This window comes from Odocoileus virginianus, chromosome 8 (genome assembly GCF_023699985.2).
Source record: "Odocoileus virginianus isolate 20LAN1187 ecotype Illinois chromosome 8, Ovbor_1.2, whole genome shotgun sequence".
Lineage (NCBI taxonomy): Eukaryota > Metazoa > Chordata > Mammalia > Artiodactyla > Cervidae > Odocoileus > Odocoileus virginianus.
The window spans coordinates 38312819-38334823 of NC_069681.1; the positions used below are offsets into that span (position 1 = coordinate 38312819).

At 41.5% G+C, this 22005-nt stretch overlaps 1 protein-coding gene across 1 annotated transcript in view; it reads left to right on the plus strand.

The window, feature by feature from the left end:
• LOC110127197 (ATP-binding cassette sub-family C member 4-like) overlaps positions 1-22005 on the plus strand; it is a 141958-nt gene that overhangs the window by 43159 nt on the left and 76794 nt on the right. Inside the window, exons 9-14 of the mRNA XM_020877307.2 lie at positions 2554-2655; positions 8488-8577; positions 10130-10321; positions 12400-12494; positions 12718-12804; positions 21851-21947. Coding sequence (XP_020732966.2) covers positions 2554-2655; positions 8488-8577; positions 10130-10321; positions 12400-12494; positions 12718-12804; positions 21851-21947 — 663 coding nt within the window. The remainder of the gene's footprint in view (positions 1-2553; positions 2656-8487; positions 8578-10129; positions 10322-12399; positions 12495-12717; positions 12805-21850; positions 21948-22005) is intronic.

The window sequence follows — 22005 nt, forward strand, 5'->3', positions numbered from 1 at the left end:
CAGTGCTTTTGGGGTTGGTTTGGTGGTATTGGGGAAGACTGATGAAGGAACTGTTAAAAAAGAAGCCAAAAAGATGTATCAGTATTTGAAACAACTAATAGCAAGTGATATTCTGAAATTGTGTTGTTTCCAGAGGAAAAGAGAATTGGCAGAGAGATAAGCTGTGTCAGAACAGGCTAGAGCTGGTACCTGACTGATGATGGGAGAGGTGGTGTGGAGAGAAAACTCAGGCTGTTGTGGTTGAGAGTCCACAGAGGAGTCCTCAGACAATCATCTGTCCATCCTGCCTCCTGCTGGACATGGGCTCGGAGTGGATAGGAGTTGCTATGCTCGGTGTTAGGTTCTCAGTGAACTTGGATGAGAGGAGGAGAGAATGAATGAATCACATCTCCCACCAGCTGGTCTTAGAGAGAAATGCAAGGATCCTGTCTTTCTTTTCCTGCACAACAGTTTTCCTGTTTAGTTTTTACCAGTTCTTCTTTTGAAATAGAAGTTTGCAATCACATTAATGACTTTGGGGCACTTTAGAGGGGTGTGTCAAGGACTTGAATGGTGTTTACCATGTTTAATATGGTAGATTACTATTTGTATGTTGTTTTCTTTCTCTAACATCTTCACATACTTGTTTCAATTGCCCCATGTTGGTTAGGATTTGGTTTGCCTCAGGGTCCCAGAGCTACCCATTTTAAAGATTCTTACACAGGTCATTTGTTTTTCTCTCATGCAAGAATCCTTGTAAGGCTCTGTATGAGTTTCCTGGGGTTGCGGTTCAAAAGTATCACAAACCAGGTGGCTTAAAACCACAGGAATGTATTGTTTCACAGTCCTAGAGGCTATAAGTCTGAAATCAAGGTGTTAGCAGGGTCAGGATCCCTCTGAATCTGATAAGGGAGCATCCTTTCTTGCCTCTGTCACCTTTTGAAGGTTACAGGCAAACCTTGGTGTTCCTTGGTTTGTAACTGCCATCGCCCCAGCCTCTGTCTCCATCATCGGGTAGCTGTTTTTTTTGTGTCTGTGTATCTGTCTCTGCATCTCTCATAAGAGCACCAGTCATATTGGATTCAGGGCCCACCCTACTCTACTGTGGTCTCACCTTAATTGATTACATCCACAGCAACCCTCTTTCCAAATAAAGTCATGCTGAGAGGTAACAGGGGTTAGGGCTTCAGTATATAAGTCTCATGGTTAGTGTGAACCTCCGTGGTGTTGGGACCCAGACAGACTCTTCCTCTCTTGTTATGTTACTCCACTGCATGTGACTTGACCCCACTGGCAGCCTCCAAGCCCCAGACCGTGGGGTGGAGGAAGGTCCTGGTTGCTGTCACTCCCCACTGCCCTGGATTTAGTCACGGGGCTGCTCCTATCTGCTCAGGAGTCTAGAAACAGAGGGCCTGCTTCCAGGCTGCCACATGTTGGCTAAAATCCGGGGTTTGTTACTTCAGAAGAAAGAGAGCAGATTTTGAGGACAGCCAGCAATCTCTGCCTCACAGAAACTTACAGTCTCTCTTAAGTCTGTCCCCTTACAATTTTTGGGGAACCTGGGGAGTAGGAGTGGTATAAGTTGTTTGTTCAATTTCTCTACCACTCTAGTTTTTCTCATTGAATTATGTCTAGCATTTGCAAAGCAAGAAGGAGTTTTCTTTTATGTGTCTGTCAGCTTTATAGTGGTTCACTGGGCTTTGTTTTATTCAGCTAAATTGTATCAATTAGCTGTTAAGTGGTGTGGAAAATAACAAGTGAGAGGTGTGACCATTCCCGCTGTGGAGGAGAGAGGGCATCCACTAAGGAGAAGAGACAGTGATTGTGAAAAGATGCTTGTGAAATATTTTTTAAGGCATAGGAACTTTTGGGTGATGACTTAAATGATAGCTATTGACAAGCAGTGATATGGATTTAACACACATGAGGGAGAAAGCAGAGTATACAGGCTTTATGTATGTATACTGTGGTACTAGAGGAGTCTTGGACAGCAAGGAGGTCAAACCAGTCAATCTTAAAGGAAATCAACCCTGAATACTTATTGGAAGGACTGATGCTGAAGCTCCAGTATTTTGGTGACCTGAGGCAGACAGCCAACTCATTGGAAAAGTCCCTGAGGCTGGGAAAGATTGAAGGCAGAAGGATAAGAGTGTCTCAGAGGATGAGATGGGTAGATGGCATCACCGATGCGATGGCCATGAACTTGGGCAGACTTCAGAAGATGGTGAGGGACAGGGAAGCCTGGCGAGCTGCAGTCTATGGGGTCGCACAGAGTTGAACATGACTGGGTGACTGAACAATATACTATATTATACATCACTATACTATTTTATATACTTATATGTACCATATATTATAATAATAGTATATTGCATACTATATATTATTTAATATTTCTCAGGTGAAATAAGACTTAATAAAATAAAGTTGTAAAATGATAGGTAGATAAAAATGATAGGTAAAATAAGTGATAGGCAAAATAAAACTTTTTATTGCAAATTCCAAGGAAACAGTTGTTTTGCTTACCCTTTGTTCTTGCAGTATAAACAATCTATGTTTTTCCTTTTTCTGTAGAACTTTCTGTTACTTGATGAGATATCACAGTGCTACCCTCAGCTGCCATCAGATGGCGAAATGATAGTGGATGTGCAAGACTTTACAGCTTTTTGGGAAAAGGTAAGAAACCCATTCCAAAACTGTGACCGCTAAAAGACAATGGTGACATAGATTTTTTGGAGAATTTTGAGATTTTACATATATTGTAATATGTCACTTGCCCATTCACTGAAAATATGTTATGAAGATTCTCAGAATCAGGAATAAGGTTTGCACTGGTGATTAAGTATAAAATCAGCCTGAGGTATTTGACATGTAGCTCTTTATCTCATTTTCAAAACAGCTTTCAAAGTATTAGCACATGTTGAACTGAAAGTACATAAATTCTTTTTTTAAAATTTTAGTTTATTTTTCATTATGTTTTACTACAGAATATTAAATGTAATTCCCTGTGCTATACAATAGGATCTCCTTAAACAAAAGATACAGAGAATAAATACATCTTTTCTTGAAAACCCAAATCTAATATTTTGGGCATCAATGGTTTAACTCATTTTATACTTTGGGATTATTTATGGTTATAAAGTATATAAATTAGAATTTGAAGGATTAGACAGACAAAATACTGCAGTATTGAGTGGGTTAACTAACAAATATATAACCAGTCATTATAGATTAGAGGCTTTAAGGAATCACCGTATTCCTCAAATTTTTTGCCCTGATGTTCTTATTATACACTGAGTGAGGCCATGATTCGGATCTTTGCTGTGGGGTAGGGTGGGCCTTCCCCATTCTGAGCTTCTGGATGGTTCTGGCTACTTTGGTGGCTGCCAGAGACAGGAGGAGACAGCATGTGGGCATCGTCAGCACCAGTGATTCTCAGTTGAAGGACTGTACTATGTGGCAAGCTGACAGGGAGAACTGATGATTTTCCAATACCCATCATCAAAACAGTAGTATGTTCCCAAATATATAAGATCACATCCCGGTATCTTTTGTATATGGAAAGTCACACAGGGTTCCTTACCTACCCTGACAGCTTTTCCTACCTTAATATACCATACACCTGCATGGTATTTTTCATCATAATACACTTGAAGCATATATGGAAAGCACCATTAAAATTTCATTATAAGGGTCACTATGTGAATGCTTCACACAAGGTATCCAAAGTATTGGAGTTTCACCTTCAACATCAGTCCTTCCAGTGAACACCCAGGACTGATCTCCTTTAGGATGGACTGGTTGGATCTTCTTGCAGTCCAAGGGACTCTCAAGAGTCTCCTCCAACACCACAGTTCAAAAGTATTAATTCTTTGGCACTCAGCTTTCTTCACAGTCCAACTCTCACATCCATACATGACCACTGGAAAACCATAGCCTTGACTAGATGGACCTTTGTTGGCAAAGTAATGTCTCTGCTTTTTAATATGCTGTCTAGATTGGTCATAACTTTCCTTCCAAGGAGTAAGTGTCTTTTAATTTCATGGCTGCAATCACCATCTGCAGTGATTTTGGAGCCCCCCAAAAATAAAGTCAGACACTGTTTCCACTGTTTCCCCATCTATTTCCCATGAAGTGATGGGACCAGATGCCATGATCTTAGTTTTCTGAATGTTGAGCTTTAAGCCAACATTTTCCTTCTCCTCTTTAACTTTCATCAAAAGGCTTTTTAGTTCCTCTTCACTTTCTCCCATAAGGGTGGTGTCATCTGCATATGTGAGGTTATTGATATTTCTCCTGGCAATCTTGATTCCAGCTTGTGCTTCTTCCAGCCCAGCGTTTCTCATGATGTACTCTGCATATAAGTTAAATAAGCAGGGTGACAACATGCAGCCTTGATGTACTCCTTTTCCTATTTGGAACCAGTCTGTTGTTCCATGTCCAGTTCTAACTGTTGCTTCCTGACCTGCATACAGGTTTCTCAAGAGGCAGATCATGTGGTCTGGTAATCCCATCTCTTTCAGAATCTTCCACAGTTTATAGTGATCCATGCAGTCAAAGGCTTTGGCATAGTCAATAAAGCAGAAATAGATGTTTTTCTGGAACTCTCTTGCTTTTTCGATGATCCAGAGGATGTTGGCAATTTGATCTCTGGTTCCTCTGCCTTTTCTAAAACCAGCTTGAACATCTAGAAGTTCAGGGTTCACATATTGCTGAAGCCTGGCTTGGAGAATTTTGAGCATTACTTTACTAGCGTGTGAGATGAGTACAATTGTGTGGTAGTTCGAGCATTGTTTCGCATTGCCTTTCTTTGAGATTGGAATGAAGACACCTTTTCCAGTCCTGTGGTCACTGCTGAGTTTTCCCAATTTGCTGGCATATTGAGTGCAGCACTTTCACAGCATCATTTTTCAGGATTTGAAATAGCTCAACTGGAATTCCTTCACCTCCACTAGCTTTGTTCATAGTGATGCTTTATAATGCCCACTTGACTTCACATTCCAGGATGTCTGGCTCTAGGTGAGTGATCACACCATCGTAATTATCTGGGTCATGAAGATCTTTTTTGTACAGTTCTTCTGTGTATTCTTGCCATGTCTTCTTGATATCTTCTGCTTCTGTTAGGACCATACCATTTTTGTCCTTTATCGAGCCCATCTTTGCATGAAATGTTCCCTTGGTATCTCTAATTTCCTTGAATGGGTGCAGGAGAAGGGGGTGACAGAGGATGAGATGGCTGGATGGCATCACTGACTTGATGGAGATGAGTTTAAGTAAACTCTGGGAGTTGGTGATGGACAGGGAGGCCTGGCGTGCTGCGATTCATGGGTTTGCAGAGTCGGACATGACTGAACGACTGAACTGAACTGATGTGAATGCTAATGTTACCAAATTTCTCTTGTATGAAACTGTGCAGCATTTTAAAATGAACGGTTTTGTTCTTTTTTCAAAGCAGTTAATAGCATGTTCTGATACTTCTGTGCAATTTGCATGAGTACTGAACAGCCTATTCTGTCATCCTGGTCTTGCCTATGAAAGGAACATGTCCCTTCCTGGGGTCATTAGTAATTAGGGGCTGTCAAGTTAGGTTATGGGTGAGGGAGAGGGGGGCAGAAAGAAAGAGAGAGAGAGAGAGAGAGAGACTTTGGGAGGGGGAGGGGAAAATATATTGGGAGTTTTGGAGAGAAGCTGAGTCTGAATGAAGCCTCTTCTGGGTTGGGAGGCAGGAGATAGACATGAGCTCTGTAACCTGCTTCCCTAAAGAGCCAGGTGGGCTGGTGGGGGAAGGTCTCAGGGACTCAGGTCTCATTCATGAAATGGTGGGACTTTGTCTCAGTCTTTTTCTGTTTGTTTGTAGAGCTGGAATGTAAACCCATCTAAATTTATTTAATTCTGATTCTTAAATTCTTACTTTTAACACTCTCTTTACAAGGTAAAGAAACAAATTACAGTATAATATTAAATATTATGGAATATTGTTACTTGTAAAAATTTATTTAAATTAATTTATTTTAATTGGAGGTAATTAGTTTACAATATTGTGGTGGTTTTTGTCAAACATTGACATGATTCAGCCATGGGTGTACATGTATCCCCACATCCTAAACCCCCTTCCCTACCCCATCCCTCTGGGTTGTCCCAGAGCACCAGCTTTGAGTTTTAAAATAAGTAGCCTTATGGCAGCTTCCAGATTCATGAGGCAAGGGTTTTGAACTGTGTTTGGCCCAGAGTGGGTACTCAGCTGATGATCCTTGATGAATCATTATGCTCTGAGCCCTGTTAAATCATTATTCCTGAACCCTAATAAGGGAGAGGCAGATCCTGAGAACCCCTGGGCTGTCAAGTGCTGCCCCCTTCTGGTCATAGCAGAGCAGTGCCCAACCCTGAGCCTGAACAGGGTGTGGACCCCTCTGGCCCGGACAGACTGTAGGGCCTGTGACAGGAGCTGGCGTGGGTCATTATCTGTGTGTGGATCATTGTTTTGTTTTCATAACCGAGTACAAAGTAGTAAAATAGGAACCCTACGTGTCAGATAAGAATAAAGGAGTAGATATGCTAAAAAATGTTTCTCACATATTAAAATCTAGCTTCTTGCTAGTTCTTGTAATTCCTATAAAATATGGGGCTAAGTTTTATGACGATTCAAAGTAACTGTTGTTGCTTTAGAGGTGACTGTTCCATAATTGGTTTAGTTATTTCCAGAGAAACTTTTCATGTAGGTTTTCCAGACCTTTTTATCCAGTCCTTGTGTTTTTAGTTCTTTTAGGCATTTTACTAATCACACATAAGCACTTTTTAAAAAAATACTAGCTTATTGATCTCAACAGTATACATAAAGACACATGCACCCTTAAGCCTCTCTACCTTAGAACTGAACAGATTGTGCAGTAATCTGACTGGTGACTGAAATGATGTGATTTCTGTCCTTCTCCCTCGAGTTGGATTGTACATGCGACAAACAGCACAGCTCCATGGTTTGTTGTTGTTGTCTTCCCTGTTTTGTCAGGACAAGAAATGCATGTAACATGTATGAAATTGAGGCTTTATCACTCTGACCCATGATGTCATACTTAATTTCTTCATTCCCCATGCTGCTGCTTCTGTTGTTCAGTCACTAAGTCATTTACGACTCTTTGTGACCCCATGGACTGCAGCATGCCAGGCTTCCCCCTCCTTCACTGTCTTCTGGAATTGTCTCAAATTCATGTTCATTGACTCGGGGATGCCATCCAACCATTTCATCCTCTGTTGCTTACTTCTCCTCCTGCCTTCAATCTTTCCCAGCATCAGGGTCTTTTCAAATGAGTCAGTTCTTTGCACCAGGTGGCCAAAGTATTGGAGTTTCAGCTTCAGCATCAGTCCTTCCACTCAATACTCAGGGTTTGATCTCCTTGCAGTCCGAGGGACTCTCAAGAGTCTTCTCCAGCACTACAGTTCCAAAGCATCAATTTTTCAGTGCTCAGCCTTTTTTATGGTCCAACTCTCACATCCATACATGACTACTGGAAAAACCATAACTTGGACTATATGTACAATTGTTGGCAAAGTGATGTCTCTGCTTTTTAATATGCTGTCTAGGTTTGTCATAGCTTTTCTTCCAAGGAGCAAGCATCTTTGAATTTCATGGCTGCAGTCGCCATCTGCAGTGATTTTAGAGCCCAAGAGAATAAAATCTGTCACTGTTTCCACTTTTTTCCCTTCTATTTGCCATGAAGTGATGGGGCCATATGTCTTGATCTTTGTTTTTTGAATGTTGAGTTTTAAGCCGGCTTTTTTCACTCTTCTCTTTCACCCTCTGCCAGAGGCTCTTTAGTTTCTTTTCACTTTCTGCCGTAACGGTGGTGTCATGTGCATATCTGAGGTTGTTTTACTCCTTTCCCAATTTTGAATCAGTCCATTGTTCCATGTCTGCTTCTAACTGTTGCTTCTTGACTTCCTACAAGTTTCTCAGGAGACAGGTAAAGTGGTGTGGTATTCCCATCTCCTTAAGAATATTTCACAGTTTGTTGTGATCCACACAGTCAAAGCCTTTAGCATAGTCAGTGAAGCAGAAGTAGATGTTGTTATGAAATTCCCTTCCTTTTTCTATGATCCAGCAGATGTTGGCAATTTGGTCTTTGGTTCCTCTGCCTTTTCTAAATCTAGTTTGTACATTTGGAAGTTCTCAGTTCACATACCATTGAAGCCTAGCTTGAAGGATTTTGAACATTACCTTGCTAGGATGTAAACTGAGCACAATTGTACAGTAGTTTGAATATTCTTCTAGCTGTATGGAATTCTAGTAAAAGAAAGAATCTTCTTAAAGTCACCTAAAACTGCCTCAAACCCCTAAAGAGATAAGATTGGACAAAGAGGCCTCTAGGACATAGTATTTTAAAATAGGAAAGAGAAAAATGTGGGTTATGTTTGCATATCAATTTTGTTGACTATTGCTATCTTTTCCACTTTATAAAACAATTTGTATTATTTTATTGAAATGGGTACATTTTTATTAACTTTAATTTTCAGGAATCAGGAACCCCAACCCTACAAGGCCTTTCATTTACTGTCAGACCTGGTGAATTGTTAGCTGTGATTGGACCTGTGGGAACAGGAAAGGTAAATTATGATGCCTTTTGGCAACTTGATGCAATGCTGCAGGCCCTGTTAAATTCTCACAGTGGAGCTCAGAGCTGAGTGTGCCTCAGTTTGAGCTGGGTGTACCTAAAACAGTGTTTCTCTAGGTGTGTTCCATGGAACATTAGTTTTGCAAGAAGGTTTCATGGCTGAATACTTCAGGATAAATGCACACTGTGTTTTCCTTCTTTGTGTTTCACATTGCTCAGTTGGGAATCAATTGTCAGAAATTTGGATGCCTCAGTGAAGAAAACTATCTATATGGCAGCTGTTTGGGATGGACGGAGACAATGCAGTCTTCTTTTTGTCACAGGAGCCCCTCCAGGAAGTCTGGAGGTTTTGAAAACTTTTCCTGGGAGCTTTGAGCATTTCCTCATGTGACTTGACTTGATCTAATCAGTGCACGTGTAGTGAAGGTGCAGCCATGTGCTGGAGCTCACAGATGTGAGCAAGACCCCAACATCTCTGCCTTTCAAAGGCAACTAGGTTCCAGAGTGAGACAGATATGTAGGCAGATTATTTCAGCCCAGTATGGTGAGCACTCTGATGGTGTGGGATACAGACATGCCATGTTTTGTGATGTTGCAAGATTTAAAGGAAATGTGCACATGCACTTGGTCTAAAACAACAAAATACAGAAATCTAAATGTGGGATGTGGGCTTCCCTGGTGGTAAAAGAATCCACCTGCCAATGCAGGAGACACAGATTTGATCCCTGGTCTGGGAAGATCCCACATGCTGTGAAGCAGCTAATCCCATGCACCATAACTGTTGGGCCTGTGCTCTAGAGGCTGGGAGCTGCATCTACTGAGCCCGTGGGCTGCAACTGCTGAAGCCTGCCCACTAGAGCCTGTGCTCTGCAATAAGGGAAGCCACCCCAATTAGAAGCCTGAGTATTGGAAAGAAGACCCAGCACAACCAAAAATAAATAAAATTAAAATTGTATGGCAGAAAACAATACAACATCATAAAAATAAAAGAACTAAAATTAAATAAAATTATTTTAAAAAGTCAGTGTGGGATGTGCACATGAAAGTGTGCTGATTTCCTCTATGATGGACTTTTGCTCTTCAGGTACAACTCACTTCAGAGTTCTTTCAATTAGTCATCTTTGAATACATTTTTCACACATAGCTTTTTAAGAGCAAGTGTTTGTCAAGTAAAGGATAGCCAGATACAGAAGCAACTGCATTAAGCATCAGATATAGAAAATATACATCTTGCTTGGCTGCTCTGCTAGAGAAGGATATTAGCATTCTTAATTATTCTTTGCTGAGTAGAACTTCATTTGGGGGATACTTGGGCAGAGTAGATTGTATATACTATACTAATAATATACTATTAATATTCCCTACCAGTCATTGTTTTCTTTGACCATTAGTGTTATTTTCAGTTTCTCTTGTCCCAACTGCCAAAGCTGTCATTTATCCTGTTCCAGTATCCTTGATCAAGCACCAGGGTGGGGACTGTGCTGCAGGGCGTGTTCCGTCCTGAGTGCTGCCTGTTCACATGTGTGTGTTGCCGTCTATTTCAGTCATCACTGCTGAGCGCTGTGCTAGGGGAGCTGCCCCCAAGCCAAGGGAAGGTCAGCGTACACGGGAGGATCGCGTATGTTTCTCAGCAGCCCTGGCTGTTCTCAGGAACTGTGAGGAGTAACATTTTATTTGGGAAGAAATATGAAAAAGAGCGATATGAAGAAGTAATTAGGGCTTGTGCTTTGGAAGAGGTGAGTAATGACTTTTGAGCCGCATATACTGGAATTTCAAGTAATGATAGTGTTGGTTTAAATTTCAAGGTTTGTTTAAAGTTCTTTTTTTTTTAAAAAAAGGAAAGATTTTTGAATGTTGCTTAATATTATAAGCTGATCTTATGGGTAAATAAGCAGGCATATATCTATATGCTGCTGCTTTAATCCTTATGGGATAATGATACAGAATACCTTTTCTGGAGGGGAAGGTTGTTTCATTCTGTTAAATTTCATTCCCTTTTAACTTTTTTTTTTCCCCCTTTTAACTTTTTAAATGGACAGTTACAAAAATTTGCAAAGTTAGAAAACACAGTGTAATGAACCCTCAAGTACCCACTCCCAGCTTCAGCCAGAATCAGCTGGTGGCCAGTCTTGCTGCATCTCTACCCCTGCGCCCTGCCAGCCCCACCCCCACCCCAGATTATTCTGGAGCAGATTCTAGAGCTCAGATTAGTTTATCTGGAAACATTTCATCCCACACTTGCACACTTGGGCACCTTCTCTGCCTAACTCCAAGGGCATCACGTACATTGTGCTCTAGGAGTGACGTGTGTGTGCTACGTCGCTTTAGTCATGTCTGACTCTTTGTGACTCCATGGACTGCAGCCCACCAGGCTCCACTGTCCATGAGATTCTTCAGGCAAAGATACTAGAGTTGCTTGCCATGCCCTCTTCCAGGGGATTTTCCTGAGCCAGATATTGAACTCACATTTCTATGTCTCCTGCATTGTCAGGTGGATTCTTTACCATTAGTGCTACCTTGGAAGCCCAGACTGTGTTTACAGGTTGTTGATCATCTCACTGAGAAATCTCCTTCACCACTGTTTGAACCCACATAAGGTCTGCCCCCTGCACTTGGCTGATGACTCTTTGGTCCCTTGCAGTCTGTGGGTTTCTCTCACCACTTCATTTTTGACTTGTAATTTATTATTTAAGGAAATCATAATGCTTTGAAATTTCTTTTTAATCTCTCCCTTGTCATTTCACCAAGGGAGAGATTATTTTCAGAAATGGCACTGAGTTTCACAGAAAATGGCAAGTTGAAAGGCTTAACTGTACATTGGGATTTAAATGAAATTAGTGAATAAATTATGAGAACTAAACTGATAGGAGAATACAGAATACAGTTTTGCAAAAAGAAAGGGAAAAAAAGGAAAATAACATTAAATACTATGTAACTCTCTTGGGTTATAAAAACCAGTGAATAATAGTATTAAAGGGCTCCCCCTACCCCCACCCCTGGGGTCTGTTCAGTGCAGTCTGGACATCCCACTATTCTTTTGCACTGTGAGGAAAAGGCAGGGACAGACTTTCAAAGGTCTGTGTGGAGCAGCCTCTCCAGGTCTGCCTGAGCTCCTCCCCACAGGTCTGCTCACACCCTCTCTGAGCAGAGCCCTCCGACCCCAGTGTGGATTCACTTCCCTCCTTTAGTCTTCATCCCCCTGAGCTGGTTTCCTTTTCCTTCTTGTCCTCAGTACTTGTGCTTAGGTAATTTTCCATACTGTCCATCTTCCATCATGGAAAGAAACTCTATGAGCTTTGTTTCCTCAAAACTGAATTCACTGTGCCCACAGCAATGCCTGTCATACAGTAAGTCCTCAATAAATATTTATTAAAATGTTCCAATGCATAGCTGCTGTGAAAAACGACAGAATGAAAACAAATAAAAACAGAGGTTTGTTTAATGTTCATGGTTACAATTTAGTCACTATGATATATACCCACTGCTGTGACTTCCCAGGTGATTCGGTGATAAAGAATTCTCCTGCCAGTGCTGGAGATACAAGAGATATAGATTCAGCCCCTGGGTTGGGATGATCTCCTGGAGAAGGAAATGGCAACCCTCTCCAGTATTTTTGCCCAGAAAATCCCATGGACAGAGGAGCCTGACTGGCTACAGTCCATGGGTCAGGAAAGAGTCATTTATGACTGAGCAACTGCGCATGCCTGCATGTTGATTAAATACTTGTATGAAGAACTAATGCTAAAAGTTTAAGATGGTAGTAGAATTCACATTTTAAATCTTTTATTTTTCCCCCTTTTCTATCTCCGTATAGGATTTACAGTCTTTTGAGGATAGAGATCTAACTGAGATAGGAGACAGAGGAACCACACTGAGTGGAGGGCAGAAAGCCCGGATCAACCTTGCAAGGTAAATGGGGTTTAAGTTGCCTTCCTGCCCCTCCTCCTCTGCGGCTCCTTGTGAACATGAGCACACACATCCCGCTCACCAGGTGGGCCTGTGTGAAGCAGGGTCTTAGTCCTTTCCCTGGGCTCCTGGAATGAACCTGGAGCTGTTGGACGCCGCCATGATTCAGAGATGAGACCCAGGGGGTGTGAAATGTGCTCTCCTGATGTCTCTCTACATTTTCTAGAGCCGTGTATCAGGACGCAGACATCTACCTCCTAGACGATCCGCTCAGTGCAGTGGATGCAGAAGTCAGCAGACACTTGTTTGAACAGTGAGTTTGCTCCTGTTTTCTGTCATTTCTTCTTTCCAAGAACCCCATAGAGATCAGGGAAGAGAGCTCAAGAAATACTCTGTGCTTCAGGAGACTCAGCTTACTTTGACCTGGTGTTCCTCTCTCCCTTCCCTTCCTTCCACAGAAGATCCATCATAGAGAAACCTTGCATCATGATGAAGTCAGGACAGGAACATACAGAAGGTGCTTCTAGTGTATGGAGGACAGTGGGGTCTGTGCTTTAGGGAGTGAGGGATAGATGGGAGATTTACCCCTGTGACTGGCAGTTGATAACAGACACTGTGGATGGACCCAGACCCCAGGAAGAAGAAAGATGATGTACACTTTTTAAATCAGAGAGTAGGACTTGGTAACCTGGTACTTGACTGCTGGTTCTTTTCCTCCATTATTTGTTAAAGGCACATTAGAAGCAAAGTTTTTGGTACTAACATAGGGCTTCCGTGGAAAGACCTTGTTGGTTTATGCTTATTATTCTATCAGTTTGGAAATAAAATCTTTAGTAAGTCTAGACTTAATAAAATCTTAATAGAATTTGAGAATGATTTATTCCACATCTTAATATGATTTCGATCATTTCACATTGCTTCATGGATGCTTACTAGAATTAATATTTAGATCCACAATGTAGGGTCAACTTGAATTTAAAAAAGGTATCTATAATCTGGCTTAAGTCTTAACTCTCATTCATGTTTCTGGAATTTAGAACTTGTTGTCAGTGGCTCTTGGTTGGCCACACAGTGAATAATGTAAAACAACTCGGATGCTTTTCTATGTAAAATGTGTCCTTAACCCACACTGACTAAGGCCTCCTGTGGAGTCTAGACTGGCCTTTTTGAAAGCTTTGTGAGCTTGTTTTTTTCCTAAAACATCTCAACATCTTCCGCATGGTTAGTTCCCTTGCTGTTGTTCACCTTGTTAAAGCCAACAAGCCTTCCAGCTGCACTTATTAATGCCCTGCTGTGTGCACTGAGATTGATGCCCTTACAGATGTCCCTGCACAAAACCTCTTAGTTTACAAAGAGAACGGTCAGCCAGGAGAGGGGAAGGACCCCCAGTAGGCAGAATAAGGGATGCCCAGCTCTCATTCCTGCCTCTGAGGAACATGTCTCTACATGGAGCTTGTTAAAAGAGATGCCTGGGAAAAGGTCAGCAGAGTCAGGATTTAGAGGATTTTTATGCAGGATAAGAAATGCGAAATGAAAGCAGAAGTGTCAGCTGGAGGCTTTCACTGAAGTTGGAAAGCTCTCTGTGCCCAGAGCTGGGCGGGCGGTGCCCCAGGGGCCTGCAGGCTGGGCAGGTGTGTGGAGGCTGAGAAGAGGACCCGGTTCTTTCGCTGAAGGAAGAGTAGAAGCACAGGTGTGGAGGGAGAAGGAAGCAGGGCTGTGAGGAGGACAGCAGACACGTCCTTGCCCGGAGGAGGTGAGTTGTTTGCCCCAGAGAAGCTGTTTGGAAATTCTCTCTCTCAGGTCCTGTGTTAGTTTGCTGGGGTTGTGTCCATCTAGGCTGCTCTCACAGAAGACCAGAACCTAAGCGCCTTAGAAGTAACAGTTTATTTCTCTCCGTTGTAGAGGCTGGGAAAGCCCAAATTCAGGGTGCTGACAGATTCAGCATCTGGTAAGGGCATGATTCCTGTGTCCTCATGTGGGGAAGGGGTGAGGGAGCCGTGTAGTCCCTTTTATAAGGACACTAATCCCATTCATGCAGGCTCCACCCTCATGACCTGGTCACCTCCCAACTGTCCCATTTCCAGGACCTTCACGGTGGGGATTAGGTTTCAGCAAATGAATATTAAGGACACAATGCCTAATCTGTAGCATGCTGTCATGGATGGGGTGTGGGAGGGTTTAAACAATGGCAATTAATTTTCTCACAGTTCTTGAGGCTGGATGCTCAGGCTCAAGGTGTTGTGGGCAGGCTCAGTTTCTTCTGAGACCTCTGTCCTTGGCTCCTGACAGAATCCTTGCTGTATCCTCATATGGTCTTTCCTCTGTTCACCTGTATCCTCGAGTCTCTGTGCTTATGTCTTAGTTTCCTCTTTCTAAGGACACTGGTCAGAGTGCATCTGGCCCAACCTAATTAAGGGTAACTTAATTACTTCTTTAAAGTCTGTCACCAAATTCTAAAGTATTAATGACTACCTTACTGATGACTAACATGTTATGTTAACATGTTTAATTTGGGGGCAGCATGATTGATGTACAGCAGGTCCAGAATGGCAAAGTGAAGAGACTTCAACAGAGTCAGCAGTTGTGAGAGGGAAATGTATGAGGAACTCTGAGCTCTGGACACAAAGAGCTGGGATTCCACATCCACTGTGTGGGTTCGGCTTCCACCAAAATCTGTCTGTAACTTGTGCTTAGTGTTGGGGTGATGAAAGAGCTCTGCAGACGGATGATGGTAACAGCCACACAACCACGTGGATGTACTTAAGACTGTTGAACCATATACCTAAAAATGGTAAAATCCATGTTATATTTTACCACAATAAAAAAAAGTGCAAAGTGGCATTGATTCTTTCAGAACACAAGAGAGCAAGGCAGCTGACATGTGGCAGGGCCTCCAGTTCTCTGATCTTGACCTCCCTTTCCCACCCTCTCCTGATCATGACTTGGTGAATTTTCCCATGGAAAAATGCCTTGTGGCTTGTCATGAGTTCAGTGACCGATGTTAATGCTGTGACAGGGATTCCCCACCCCTGTCCTCCTGGCATCATGAGGATTTTCCTAGAGATTTGGATAAAAAAGCACTATTTGGGAAAAATTCAGGGCCATCAACTGATAACTTCATTGTAATGATTTGTATCACTTCAACCATAGTGGAATGTTAGGAAGAAACCATTTTACAACTTTTGAGTTGGTCTTTCTTGGACATGGGCTTCCTGGTAGTTCAGCATTAAATAATCTGCCTACAATGCAAGAAACTCATCAGACTCAGGTTCTACCCCTTGGTCAGGGTCGGGAAGATTGCCTGGAGGAGGGCGTGTCAATCCATCCAATATTCTTGCCTGGAGAATCCCATGGATAGAGGAGTCTAGTGGGCTACAGCCCATGCAGTTGCAAAGTCTGATGTGACTGAAGTGACTAAGCACGCAGATTATCTTGGACAGAGCAGCCCACTAGGTTTGATTAAAATCCACTTTCAGGGATTGTTGGCAGATACTTTTATATTAAGGAGAAGCAATTTCACTTTTAAAAGCTTTAGTACTAAGTCTGAAGAGAGATTTACTCAGTCAGAGGTCTTAGGTACAAATATTGAACTCAGACATGTCAAAAGGAAAAAATGAATTCTTTTGGACGTAATGAGGTATATGTGTTAACATCCCGGTCTTTTGCTTCTGATCATAGATCCAATGTCCAGAGTGTCCCCTTGTGAATTTTGGATTGACATGTACACACTATTATATTTAAAATACATACTCAACAAGGACCTACTATGTTCTCTATAGCAGGGAACACTGCTCAGTACTCTACAATAACATAAATGGGGAAAGTATTTGAAAAAGAATAGATACATGTGTAGGTATAACTGAATCACTTTGCTGTACACCTGAAGCTAACACATTGTAAGTCAACTATAATATAAAATACAAATTTTTAAAAAAATACAAAGAAAAAAAGCCCAAAGTATCCTTTTGAGACTTTTCTTCCTGAATCCAAAGCACATGACCACTTGTGGTTAGGGAGGACTGGAGAAGGGAGCTGACATTTACTGAGTGAATTGGTGGTTTGATTTCTCAGAATGTGTGGATGAGTCGTCACTGACCTTGTTCTGAGATGAAGAAACTGAGGTTTATTCACTTGTCATCGTCTGGCTTGTGAGAGGGACTGAGCTGCAGTCCGCTGCCTCCAGACTCTCCACGTGACTCAGTCAGCAGGCTGAACTCTGGTCCATGTTCCTGAGATTTGCTCTGTGAGGAGCTTAGGCTCCCAAAGTATCTGCGTGGAACCCTGTCTGTGGTCACTGGAGCCCCAGACTTAGCCACTCGCTTCCCTGGAGGAGTTGTAAACCCTGTGAGATGAGACTGGGGCTGAGTCCCTAGGAGGTCTGCATTTAAAATGGAGGAGCAGATTGAGGGATTAACAAGGTTGGGCTTCACTGGTGGCTTAGATGGTAGAGAATCTGCCCACAGTGCAGGAGACCTGGGTTAAATCCCCTGAAGTAGGAAATGGCAACCCACTCCAGTATTCTTACCTGGAAACTTCCATGGATAGAGGAAGTTGGCAAGGTATAGTCCATGAGGTCACAGAGAGTCAGTCACGACTGAGTGACTAACACTCGCTTTCAAGTGAAAGTGAGGAAAGGGAGGGGGATTGTTGGGCTGCACCCTGCTGGCCTTCTAGGCCTGTGCTTGCCCAGCTAGACTGAAGAAGGAGTGCGGAGTCAACAGCAGAGACAAAAATGGTTTAATGACTAGGGGGAGCTTCCATGTCTGAAGCAAGAACCTAACCAGCACCCCACTGTGTGCGGTGGGCAGCAGGGCAGGACATAGCAGCAGTCTGTGCTCATGGTGGGGACATAGTGGGGGAGGGAAGATTACTAGTTACAGGGGAATTGACATCAGATTGGCTCTTCTCTTACGATGGAAACCAACAGAGGGTCATGCTCTTCCAGCCCCTTTAATAAGAATAGTAGAGAGTTCTGATATAAAGCTAGAATAGTCATTAGCTAGGCTCTGGGGCAAGTATGTAGAAAGGTCAGTCATGTGAGTAGGTGTAGGTGAAGCAGGCACCAGGTCAAGCAGGAGATGTACAGAAAGCAAGAGAGCAGCCATCTTGGGTAACCTGTTCATACACATGTCTTGGCTATAGAGAATTGGTGTGTCTTCTGAGCTGTTGGATGATTCCCTCTGTGATTTGGATTCTATTCTTTCATTTTTATATTTGGAAGGTGTCCATTCCTAATGAAAAAAAAAATACTTGCTTCCTGTGTGGGACTGGGATATTACAGAGACTGATGGAGGCAATGTTAGATTTCTTTTTTTATCTGATACTATTTGGGAAGAAGTGTCTAGAAAATGTACTCTGGCAAAAGTTACCAAAAATCTGTCAGTTTTTTTGTTGTTAATATATGCCATCTATCATAAATAATCACCTTGAAAACTATCTAAGAAAAATGTACACATTTTATATGACATGAATCTTTCTCTCATTCCCACATAGTAGTAAGATAATGTTTTAGTTCAGTCAAGATTTGGAATATCAGTGTTGCTTAATTGTTTCCCGTTATGAAACATGTAAGTAATTGTTAAGCTGAGTTTTTGAAAGAAAAAAATAATTTAGCTATTGATGCCTCTTTCACTGGAATATGTTTTAGAATTTTTTGGCAGAGCAAGATTCAAATTTGCCACTGATGAATTTCAGGGCCTTGTGAGAATCATTGACTTGTATTAGGTTGGTGCAAATGTAATTTTGGTTTCAGACCATGAATTTGAAATCATTATGACAAGGCTCAAACACATCTTAATTAATCAAAATTAGGGGCTGTTACAATCAACATCTTTGCAGCCAAAGATGGAGAAGCTCTATACAGTCAGCAAAAACAAGGCTGGGAACTTACTGTGGCTCAGATCATGAACTCCTTATTGCAAAATTCAGACTTAAATTGAAGAAAGTAGGGAAAACCACTAGACCATTCAGATGTGACCTAAATCAAATCCCTTATGATTATACAGTAGAACTGGCAAATAGATTCAATGAATTAGATATGATAGAGTGCCTGAAGAACTATGGACGAAGGATTGTAACATTGTATAGGAGGTGGTGATCAAAACCATCCCAAAGAAAACAAAATGCAAAAAGGCAAAATTGTTGTCTGAGAAGGGCTTACAAATAGCTGAGAAAAGAAGAGAAGTGAAAGGCAAAGGAGAAAAGGAAAGATACACCAATCTGAATGCAGAGTTCCAGAGAATAAATAGCACAGAGAGATAAGAAAGCCTTCCTCAGCTATCAGTGCAAAGAAATAGAGGAAAACAATAGAATGGGAAAGACTAGAGATCTCCTCAAGAAAATTAGAGATTCCAAAGGAACATTTAATGCAAAAATGGGCACAATAAAGGACAGAAATGGTGTGGACCTAACAGAAGCAGAATATATTAAGAAGAGGTGGCAAGAATACACTGAAGAACTGTACAAAAAAGATCTTAACGACCCAGATAGCCATGGTGGTTTCATCACTCACCTAGAGCCAGACATCCTGGATTGCAAAGTCAAATGCACCTTAGGAAGCATCACTACAAACAAAGGTAGTGGAGGTGATTGAATTACAGTTGAGTTATTTCAAATCCTAAAAGATGATGCTGTTAATGTACTGCACTCAATATGCCAGCAAATTTGGAAAACTCAGCAGTGGCTATAGGACTGGAAAAGGTCAGTTTTCATTCCAATATCAAAGAAGGACAATGCCAAGGAATGTTCAAACTATCACACAATTGTATTCATTTCACCCAGTACCAAAGTAATGCTCAAAATTCTCCAAGCTAGACTTCAAGAGTACATGAACCAAGAACTTCCAGATGTTCAAACTGGATTTATAAAAGGCAGAGGAAAAAGAGATCAAATTGCCAACATCTGTTGAATCACAAAAATAGCACGAGAAATCCAGAAAAGCATCTACTTCTGCTTCATTGACTACACCAAAGCCTTTGACTGTGTGAATCACAACTAACTGTGGAAAATTCTGAAGGAGATGGGAATACCAGACCACCTGATCTGCCTCCTGAGAAACCTGCATGCAGGTCAAGAAGCAACAGTTAAAATAGGACATGGAACAGTAGACAGGTTCAAAATTTGGAAAAGAGTACATCAAGGCTGTATATTGTCCCCCTGATTATTTAACTTATATGCAGTGTACATCATGTGAAATGCCAGGCTGGATGAAGCAAAAGCTAGAATCAAGATTTCCAGGAGAAATATCAACAACCTCAGATATGCAGATGACACCATCCTAATGGCAGAAAGTGAAGAGGAACTAAAGAGCCTCTTGATGAAGGTGAAAGAGGGGAGAGAAAAAAATTGGCTTAAAAATCAACATTGAAAACCTAAGATCATGACCTATGGCCCCATCACTTCATGACAAATAGATGGGGAAACAGTGGAAACAGTGACAGACTTTATTTTCTTGGGCTCCAAAATCACTGTGGATGATGACTGCAGCCATGCAAGTAAGATATTTTCTACCTGGAAGAAAATCTATGATGAACCTAGACAGCATATTAAAAACCAGTGATATCACTTTGCCAATAAAGGTTTGTATAGTCAAAGCTATGGTTTTGCCAGTAGTCATGTATGAATGTGAAGGTTAAACCATAAGGAAAGTTGAGTGCAAAATAATTGATGCTTTTGAACTGTGGTGTTGGAGAAGACTCTTGAGAGTCCCTTGGACTGCAAGGAGATCCAACCAGTCCATCCTAAAGGAAATCAGTCCTGAATATTCATTGGAAGGACTGATGCTCAAGCTGATGCTCCAATTCTTTGACCACCTGATATGAAGAGATGACTCATTAGAAAAGATCCTGATGCTGGAAAAGATTGAAGGGAAGAGGAGAAGTGGATGACAGAGGACAAGATGGTTGGATGGCATCACCAACTCAGTGGACATGCATTTGAGCAAGCTCTGGGAGATGGTGAAGGTCAGGGCAGCCTGGCGTGCTTCAGTCCACAGGGCCACAAAGAGTCAGTCACAACTGAACACCTGAACAGCAACAACAACAAAAACACTCAACACATTTTTGCCAAAGAGAAATATGTTTGTTTATTCTTGTAGCATGAAAATCTGTGCTTTAGGATTTGATGAACTCTTGGAAAGCATTGTCTGCCTCCTACCAGTTGTGGAAGCACTTTCCCTTCAAAAAGTTGTCAAGATGCTTGAAGAAGTGGTAGTCAGTTGGTGAGGGGTCGTCTGCATATGACAGATGAAGCAAAACTTCATAGACCAATTTGTTCAATTCTGAAGTGTTGGTAATGTGATTCGCAGTTGAGCATTGTCATGGAGAATAACTGGGCCCTTTCTGTTGATCAGTACTGCAGACATTGCAGTTTTCAGTGCATCTCATCGATTTACTGTGCATATTTCTCAGATGTAATGGTTTCACTAGGATTCAGAAAACTGTAGTATATCAGACAGGCAGCAGGCCACCAAACAGTGATCATGATTTTTTTTGATGCAAGTTTGGCTTTAGGAAGTGCTTTGGAGCTCTTAGTTTAACCACTGAGCTGGTCATCACCAGCTGTATACAATCCACATTTTGTCTCACACCCCCATTTGACTGAGAAATGGTTCATTGCTATTGCATAGAATAAGAGAAGATGACACTTCAGAACAATATTCTTGATTTTTGATCAGCTCATGAGGTACCCACTTCTTGAGCTTTTTCATCTTTCCCAGTTTGCTTCAAATGCCAAACAACTGTGGAATGGTCGATGTTGAGTTCTTCCCTAACTTCTTGTGTAGTTGTAAGAGGGTTAGCTTTGATGACTGCTTTCAGTTGGTGGTTGTCAACTTCTGTGGCCAGCCTCTATGCTCCTAATCTTCAAGGCTCTCATCTCCTTTGCAAGACTTCTTGAACCACTACTGTGCTGTATGTTCTTTAGCTGTTCCTAGATCAAATGGGTTGTTGATATTGTGAGTTGTCTCCACTGTTTTGCAACCCATTTTGAACTCAAATAAGAAACTCGCTTGGATTTGCTTGTTGTCTAACATCACTTTCGTAGTTTAAAAAAGTATAAGATAAACAGCAAGTAATGTCATTAGCAAAGAAACATAAAGTGAGAAATATGTATTAAAATGATGTTTAACTTAACTATATTTATTTAGAATGTATTCTGATATCAAATGACAAATTTCAGTAATGCAAAAACTGAAGTTAGTTTTGCATCAACTTAAATATTTGTGTTTAATTTGTTTTATTTGGTATTTACAGATCTTTGAGGGCTGTCTTGTCTTTGTCTCGTGTTTTCAAATTACGAATTTTCAGTTGCGAGCACCCCGATTAATGTGTTTTTTCATACTGTACCTTTTACATTTGTAGGTGTATTTGCCAAACCTTGAGCAAGAAGATCACAATTCTAGTGACACATCAGTTGCAGTACCTAGAAGATGCAACTCAGATTCTGATACTGAAAGATGTAAGTAATTTCTAGAAGTCTGTGGAGCTTGCTCACACTCAGATATATTGAAGGCCAG